The sequence below is a fragment of the Mytilus californianus genome, unplaced genomic scaffold (genome assembly GCF_021869535.1).
Source record: "Mytilus californianus isolate M0D057914Y unplaced genomic scaffold, xbMytCali1.0.p SCAF_2, whole genome shotgun sequence".
Classification (NCBI taxonomy): domain Eukaryota; kingdom Metazoa; phylum Mollusca; class Bivalvia; order Mytilida; family Mytilidae; genus Mytilus; species Mytilus californianus.
Window position 1 is genome coordinate 50,549,478 of NW_026262668.1, and position 9,505 is coordinate 50,558,982.

General features: G+C 32.6%; 1 protein-coding gene across 13 annotated transcripts in view; it reads right to left on the reverse strand.

Moving 5' to 3' along the window:
- The window catches only part of LOC127729958 (zinc finger CCCH domain-containing protein 13-like), a 30,986-nt gene extending 21,826 nt beyond the window's left edge, over positions 1-9,160 (reverse strand). For all 13 annotated transcript variants that reach the window (XM_052237957.1, XM_052237956.1, XM_052237955.1 and 10 more), the window contains exons 1-2: positions 8,848-9,160; positions 5,514-5,924 (exon numbers count right to left, since the gene is read on the reverse strand). In XM_052237957.1, coding sequence (XP_052093917.1) covers positions 5,514-5,924; positions 8,848-9,156 — 720 coding nt within the window. In that variant the 5' untranslated portion in view covers positions 9,157-9,160. The remainder of the gene's footprint in view (positions 1-5,513; positions 5,925-8,847) is intronic.
- Between the last annotated feature and the right edge of the window lie 345 nt (positions 9,161-9,505).

The window sequence follows — 9,505 nt, forward strand, 5'->3', positions numbered from 1 at the left end:
AAAAAATGCTTATTTTTGCCCCCTTTTTTGGCCACTTATTAATAAATGTTTTGGGCAAACATTTTACAATAATATTTAAAACTGAAATTAATTTGTAACCTTAAAATTAAATAGAAAATGACATCATAGTCATAGCTAAAAATAAACAAACTATTGGTAAATTTCCAATGGAGTTTATTATATTAAAACAATAAATTTGCAACCATAAAAGCGCATTAAAATACATCATAAAAGTATTAAAAAAAATTTAACTACATGTACATCATAAGGCTATTAAAATAGAAAATGACATCATAGTCAGACTAAAGGTAAACAAAAAACCTTCATCAGCAAAATTTTATATTGGCAAATTTCCAATGAAGTTTATTATACTAAAATAATTGGCAAATTTCCAATTTACATAATTCAAACATAGTGCAGGTGAGATATTTAAATGAGTTTGAATTACCAACCTTACACTGCTTTTAAATAATGTTCTTTACTCAATTATTTGTCTATTAAAATGGAAACCCTAGTTTTTTAACCTTTTTTCCCCTTATTCCTTAAACGAAAAAAAATAATTACCCCTTTTTTGACCCCCCCCTATGATTCATCACCCCCCCTTCCCCCCCAAACCAAGCTCAATAACAGCCTTGCCTTTGTGGTATGGTACCTTGTAATACAATTTTAGAGAGATCCATACACTTGAACACAAGTTGTTGTCTAGAAACTAAAAAATGCTTATTTTTCCCCCCTTTTTAGGCCCCTTATTACTAAACGTTTTGGGCAATTACCACAAAACTCAATTCCAGCTTTCCCTTTGCGAAATGGAACCTTGTAGTAAAATTTCAGAAAGATCCATACACTTACACACAAGTTATTGTCATGAAACTAGAAAAATGCTTGTTTTTTGCCCCCTTTTGGCCCCTTATTCCTAAAATTTCGAGGAAATTAACCCCAAAATCAATCCCATCATCGACCCTTTGTGATATGGAATCTTGTAGTACAATGTCAAAGAGATCCATACAATAACACACAAGTTATGTCTGGAAGTTACAAAAATGCTTATTTTCGGCCCCTTTTTGGCCCCTCATTATTTAACTGTTGGTACCATAACCCCCAAAATCAATCCCCACCTTCCTATTGTGGTATTGAACCTTATGGTAAAATTTCATAGAGATCCATTCACTTAAACTAAAGTTAGAGTGCGAAAACCATTGTGTATTCGGACGACGACGACGACGACAAAACGACGACGACGCCAACGTCATACCAATATACGACCACAAAATTTTTTTGTGGTCGTATAAAAAGTACTGTTCTTCTTTTTCAGCTTAATGTTAAAAACTCTCCCTCACCCTCACCCCTCCATGAAATGTAACATTCTGAATTCAAATAACGAAAGCTTGACCATGCTACATGAGTACAAATGTATGTTGCATCATGAAAATATCATTTGAAATATCAAATAAGTATCATAGTTAAAAACTTTGTTTGATTTAACAATTACCAATGAGAAATGCTTGGTAGTAAATAAATTTGCCCAAAATAAATAGCATGAAAGTCTTGCATCTGCTTTATTCAACAATATCCAGGGTCAATCTTTTACTACTCTTGACTACTAAGCACATTTTGTAAATACATGTTCAATGTATATGTAACTGTTGTGTAAAGCAGATAAACCTAGTTTCATTTTTATATTTTCACATTTGTATTAATGCCAACCATTTCTTATCATCCTTCAGTTATGTCAAGAATTTTTTTTTTCTGTATTTCCGATTTCAAACCTAAAATGGGCACGGTCAGTTGGACATTTGTTTTATTTTCTTAAAACATTTTTTATTTATACCAAAGTATTGTATCTGTTCCAATATGGAACATATTTATTATCAGGGAATTCAGTTGCATTAATTATATATCTTCCATTAAAGTTGAATATATTGGATATATTTTTATTCTGAGTATCAAGTACAAAATGCATAGAGCAGAGAATAAACTGCTTCGCCGAGAGCAGCTGGATATGACAGAAGAGGTCAAACCTTGAACAGTTGGGGCAAAAATGGACACAATATTCAAGCTTGATACAGGTCTGAATTTGGATTGTAATTAAATATTTGACACATTATAGGTTTCTGACACAGAATAAATGTAGTCAAAGAACTTGAAATTGGTTGTATGATTTGAATTTATATTCAATTGAAGATTTCTTGCTGTTGTGCAATACACTTTGCTGTTGTGCAATACTTAGTTAATCTGTTTTCAGACTATATACAAAGAATTAGCAAAATAAATTGTGACCCCCAATTTTTTTCTTTTGGAAAATTGACAATTTCTTAAATCTTGAGGGGGAAAAAATTGACCCCTCCCCCCAAAATTTTTTTTTACCCCCCTCCAAAAATTTTCTTTTTAGGAAAAAAAATTGCCCCCCCCCAAAAAAAATTGTTCCCCCCCTCTCTCTCTTTCCAAAAAAAATAATTTTGAAGAAATTTTCTTTTTGTAAAATGTGGTACAAATTAAGAGACATCCATACACTTAAACACAAGTTGTTGTCTGAAAACTAGAATAAACTGCTTCGCTGAGCACAGCTGGATACACCCGCAGAGGTCCAACCCTGAACAGTTGGGGCAAAAATGGACACAGTATTCAAGCTTGATACAGGTCTGAATTTGGATTGTAATTAAATATTTGACATATTATAGGTTTCTGAATAAATGTAGTCAAAGAACTTGAAATTGGTTATATGAATTGAATTCATATTCAATTAAAGATTTCTTGCTGTTGTGCAATACACTATGCTGTTGCTCAATACTTAGTAAATCTGTTGTCAGACTATAAACAAATAAAATTTATAAAATTCTTAAGGGAGCTTACATCAATAGATATAATCAATTCACCAAAGTTTCATAAGAATTGCTGAAAGCATTTTTGAGTTATTGTCTGAATACTGGAAAATCCCCCCATTTTTAATGAATAAAACCCCATAACTCGGAAATGTAAAATCTAAAATTTATAAAATTCTAAAGGGAGCTTACACCAATAGATATCAACAGTTCATCAAAGTTTCGTGAGAACTGCTGAAAGCATTTTTGAGTTATTGTCCGAAAACTGGAAAATCCCCTTTTTTTTATGAATAAAACCCTGTAACTTGGAAACGTAAAATCTAAAATTTATAAAAATCAAAAGGGAGCTCATGTCAATAGATATAAATAATTAACCAAAATTTCTTGCAAGTTGGTGAAAACATTCTTGAGTTATTGTCTGAAAACTGGAAAATCCCCCTTTTTTTAATGAATAAAACCCCATAACTCGGAAATGTAAAATCTAAAATTTATAAAAAATGAAATGGAGCTCACGTCAATAGGTATAAACAATTCACCAAAGTTTTATGCAAATTGGTTTAAGCGTTTTTGAGTAAATGTCCGACATGTTGACGACAGACGGACAGACGGACAACGGTATACCATAATACGTCCCGTAATCGGGCGTATAAAAATGCTTGTTTTAGACCCTTTTTGACCCCTAATTCCTAACCGGTTGGGACCATCACCCCCAAAAACAATCCCAACCTTCCTTTTGTGGTATTGAACCTTTTGCTTAAATTTCATAGAGATCCATACACTTAAACTAAAGTTATTGTCCGGAAACCAAATGTCTTCGGACGACGCTGACGCAGATGACAACGCCGATGTGATACCAATATACGAACGCAAAAATTTTTTGCGGTCATAGAAAAAGGCCAAACAATGCTTTATTGACAAACTCTATCATTTCAGATATTTAACGCTGTAAGAAAAACATAACACAAAAATATATTTAAAATGTTTGGTTTTAAAGGTCAAAATAGATCACAGATTTTGTGCAGCAATTTGGTCTGGTAAATCTAGACATAATATATATTTAAAAATATTGTTATAAAGGGACATAACTGAAGAACAGTAAAAGTGACACTACCCAAATTTGAATTTGATCTGAGTTTTGTGGTAATAAGCATTGTGTGTAAGTCTCATAACATTTGGTTGAGGCTAACTTAAGTAGAGAACAGAAACTAAAAATTCAGCAATTTTTCTATTTGTAAACACGCATAACTCTAGAACGGTTGTGTATAAGTTTTATAACATTTGGTTGAGACAAACTAAAGTTCGAGAACGGAAACTAAAAATTCAGCAATTTTTATGTTTATAAAGGGACATAACTCAAGAATGGTAAAAGTGTTCTCACCAAATTTCGTACTTAATCTGTATTATGTAGTAATAAGCATTGTGTATAAGTTTCTGAATATTTGGTTGAGGCAAACTAAAGTAAGAAAACGGAAACAAAAAATTTGTACTTGATCTTAGTTTTATGGTAATGAATATTGTGTATAGGTTTCATAATGTTTGGTTGGGGCAAACTTAAGTTACAGAATTGAAACTAAAAATTTTGCAATCTTTCGATTTATAAAGGGGCATAACTCTAGAACGATAAAAGTGACGCCACCAAAATTCAAACTTGATCTGTGTTTTGTGGTAATAAGCATTGTGTATAAGTTTCATAACATTTGGTTGAGGCAAACTTAAGTTAGAGAACGGAAACTAAAAATTTTGCAATTTTTCCATTTATAAAGGGGCATAACTCTAGAACGTTAAAAGTGATGCCACCAAAATTCAAACTTGATCTGTGTTTTGTAGTAATAAGCATTGTGTATAAGTTTCATAACATTTGGTTGAGGCAAACATAAGTTAAAGAACGGAAACTAAAAAATTTGCAATTTTTCCATTTATAAAGGGGCATAACTCTAGAACGGTAAAAGTGATGCCACCAAAATTCAAACTTGATCTGTGTTTTGTGGTAATAAGCATTGTGTATTAGTTTCATAACATTTGGTTAAGGCAAACTTAAGTTAGAGAACGGAAACTAAAAATTTTGCAATTTTTCCATTTATAAAAGGGCATAACTCTAGAACGGTTATAGTGACGCCACCAAAATTCAAACTTGATCTGTGTTTTGTTGTATAAAGCATAGTGTATAAGTTTCAAAACATTTGGTTGAGGCAAACTCAAGTTAGAGAACGGAAACCAATTTTGGGGCGTTCGTACGTACAGACGGACAAGGGTAAAACTTAATTATTAAAAAAATTAATTTCCTATATAAATTCTGTGACTTTTACATTGTACATGTTATATTCTCTGTGAAATGTGCCTCAGTCAAGTTAGTGTACATGTTCATATAAACACAACCTTTAGTTACATGTACATGTTCAACTACTGTGAAATCATAATTATTTGTAAGATGCCAATTTTTGCGGATTCAGATGTGGGTATAGGCTAACCACAAATTTCAATGTTCAACAAAGTACACATTTTCTATAGGCTTATATGTAAACTAATACATGTACAGCTAAAGCACTAAATCTAGTATCCATGAAAATACAATTTTTCCTCTATCAACGAAAATTGGTTCCCACAAAAATAAACGATTCAACAGAAAAGAAAACATTGTAACTCAATGGCATACATGAATTTCCCCAAGAAAATCTAAAGTAAATTCATTTTTACCTGAGTTCCCAGACCTGTTGTTGCCATTACTCCTGGTTGCAGAAATTGCTGACTAGGATAGAATCCTGCAGTACTAACAGATTGAAGATAAGGGTTGGCATAGCTTACTACACCTGTTGGCTGAACACTCGGTTGCATGGGAGGAGGATGAATAGAATGTTGTTGTCCCGTCATACCTGTTGTCCAAGGAACAACAGCACCAGTTGCCGGAGCCAATGAATCCAGTGCATGCTGAGCCTGGGCTATAACTCCTTGGATATGGACTTTACCCGATGATGATGATGAGAAAGACGGCTGAAAGGCAGAGGTAGTTGCTGGATTATCGTGAAATCTGTTCTGTCTAATAGGTTGCTGTGGCTGACTATATGTGGTTGACGATGTTAGTCCAATATTCTTAACTGTTGGCTGATACTGAAAAATAATAATACAACTGAACTAGTCTATATCTTAGTTGAAATTATTTTAAAATATTCGATTGTACATGGTTCTGATACAATTTTCATGAATATACCTATCCAATTGGCCAATATATTCTTATACTTAATTACATAATGAAATTTAGCTTAACTATATACATGTGATATAGGAAAGGGTTTTTAAAAAGTTTTGAAATAACATTCATTACAATAGCCTATAACTCCATCTAACTGAATATTCGATTAGGTGGAATCTACTGTACCCATTTGTTGTCTTATGAATTTATAGTGTGATCAGCACATCCAATAATTATTTATTTCTGTGCATGTAGAGGCCAATAAATTGAAATTTACATTTTTAAATTTCATTCATTAGTTGCACATTCATATTATAAAGTGCTCATGATCACAAACTATTTCATAAACTGCTTCATCAAGCACAACTGGACACAACAGCAGAGGTCCAACCCTGAACAGTTGGGGCAAAAATGGACACAATATTCAAGCTTGATACAGGTCTGAATTTGGATTGTAATTAAATATTTGACACATTATCATGATTATAGGTTTCTGACACGGAATAAATGTAGTCAAAGAACTTGAAATTAGTTGTATGATTTGAATTTATATATAATTGAAAATTTCTTGCTGTTGTGCAATACACTGTGCTGTTGTGCAATACTTAGTAAATCTGTTTTCAGACTATATACAAAGAATTAGCAAAATAAATTGTGCCCCCTGGGCCAATTTTTTTCTTTGGAAAATTGACAATTTCTTAAATCTTGAGGGGAAAAAAATTGAACCCCAAAAATTTTTTTTTTTACTTATGGTATTGAACCTGTTGGTACAATTTCAAAGCAATCAAAATACTTATACACAAGTTATTGTCCTGAAACTAGAAAAATGCTTGTTTTGACCCCTATTTCCTAAACAGTTTGGACCATCACCCCCAAAAACAATCTCAAACTTCCTTTGGTGGTATTGAACCTTTTGGTTATATTGCATAGAGATCCATAAACTTAAACTAAAGTTATTGTCTGGAATCCAAATGTATGATTTGAATTTATATTCAATTGAAGATTTCTTGCTGTTGTGCAATACACTGTGCTGTTGTGCAATACTTAGTAAATCTGTTTTCAGACTATATACAAAGAATTAGCAAAATAAATTGTGATCCCAATTTTTTTCTTTGGAAAATTTAGTTTCTTTCTTTATACATAATTTAAAAGCAGTGTAAGGGAGGTAATCAAAATGTTGTGTTTGGATTACCTCCCTTACACTGCTTTTAAATTGTCTTAATTGTCCATTAACCAGGAAACCCATGTTTTTCCCCCTTTTTTGCCCTTAATTCCTGAACGGTTTGAGCCATAACCCCCCCACCCCCCAAATCAAATCCTAACCATCCCTTTATGGTATGGAAACTTGTGGTATAATTTCAGAGAGATCCATACACCGTTCCACAAGTTATTGTCTGGAAACTAGAAAAATGCTTATTTGGGCCCCTTTTTGGCCCCTAATTCCTATACTGTTAGGACCATAACCCCAAAAATCAATCCCAAAGTTCCTTTTGTGGTTATAAACCTTGTGTTTAAATTTCATAGATTTCTATTTTATTGTACTAAAGTTATTGTCAGAAAACCAACTGTCTTCGGACGACGACGACGTGATACCAATATACGACTGCAAAATTTTTTGCGGTCGTATAAAAACAAAACTTCCTGTTAGAAAACAAAGCTATAAATTATTATTCAACAAAACAATGTTTTGAACTGGTTATTTATAAACTTTGTGTAGGATAATTTAAAAGTTTTCATGTCAAACTCAGACCTTTTTAAACCAGTGCCTTAATTATATTATAGTAGGTGATTATTTTATTTCAATAACATTACACACACACAAATTAAATAAAAACTGAAGTTGGATGGCAAGCATAATTTTTATTTCACTGCACTCACTTCTTTCTAACAAACCTTTCACTTAAGCGATTACCTTAAATATTTTACCAGTTGATCAGTTTGTGGAGATGAATTCAAACTGCAATTTGGTAAACTATTTGAGCAATTGGTATTGTGAGAGGCAAAAGCCTTCAGGATAAGCAAACTAACAAAGGTGTTAATTACCGGTCACCATAAACATGTCATTTTAACAGTTATATACAAACATGTATGTTTACACAGCTTTAATCTCTTTTGAAAATGATTAGGTTGCATAAGAAATACATCCAATTTGAATTATATCATTGTCTGCATCTTTAGAAATTTCTTACTTTTGAACTTCGAGACATCAGGGTCAATTTACATTAATTTTACATTGACGGGGCTATAAAGTTTACTTGACTTAACTGAGTATTTGCATCAACCGAGTTTAACTCATCTGGAGGTAAATATGCATTGATCAAACAGGAATTTTACCAGGACCAAGAAATTACTTGAACTCATCTGAGTTTTCGACACAACAAGGTTCAACACAACGAGGTTCAACTGTATGTTACAATGTGTCAACTTTTGACTTAAATTTTATTTAGCCCTGATGGAATATTTGACATATGTTACAATGTGTCAACTTTTGACTTTTATTTAGCCCTGATGGAATATTTGACATATGTTACAATGTGTCAACTTTTGACTTTTATTTAGCCCTGATGGAATATTTGACATATGTTACAATGTGTCAACTTTTGACTTTTATTTAGCCCCGATGGAATATTTGACATATGTTACAATGTGTCAACTTTTGACTTTTATTTAGCCCTGATAGAATATTTGACATATGTTACAATGTGTCAACTTTTGACTTTTATTTAGCCCTAATAGAATATTTGACATATGTTACAATGTATCAACTTTTGGATTTCATTTTGCCCTTCTATATAGTATTTTTTTTAGCATAAAACTAACAACCCTAAAAAATAAACCTACTATTATGAGGTCCACTTTACCATCATAGACAGGTCCCCATGTGACTTGATATGGGGTGCTTGATATACACAAGCTTTTAACATCATCTTCATGGCTCCCGCTTGATAAACGTTGGTGAAATTTCCATTTTTGAACATGAGTTTGCAGCTGTCGTAAACGGAAACATCTGTACCCACAGAGAGAACAATAAAATGGCACTGTATGAATAGGAGCATGTTCTTTGACCACATGATAAATAGCTTCACCTTTGACCCCATCAAAGTTACATCCTTTCTTTACACACTTGAATCTTGCTGTATCTTCATTCATTTTATATCTACATGTAAAATAAAATAAAACATACAACTCAAGATCTGTACTTTGTCTTTTGTGTTGTGATGAATGTATAAATTCCCTGCCACGTCCGGTCTGTGCTTTTGTTAGATGTTTTTCTGCTTTGTATCGATCTGATGAGTTAAGCTCTTTTCAACTGATTTTTATAGTTTTGCTAACTGTATACTGTTTCATATCTAACAAACCTGTATATGTCTATTATTGTTTTATTTTGGGTTCTTTGGGTTGCTGTCTCATTGGTTAATAAGCCCCCCCCCCCCCCCACTTTCTCCTCCTGGCCCCATCTGCAATTATCCATACTATTTATATATACAATGCAAGTACT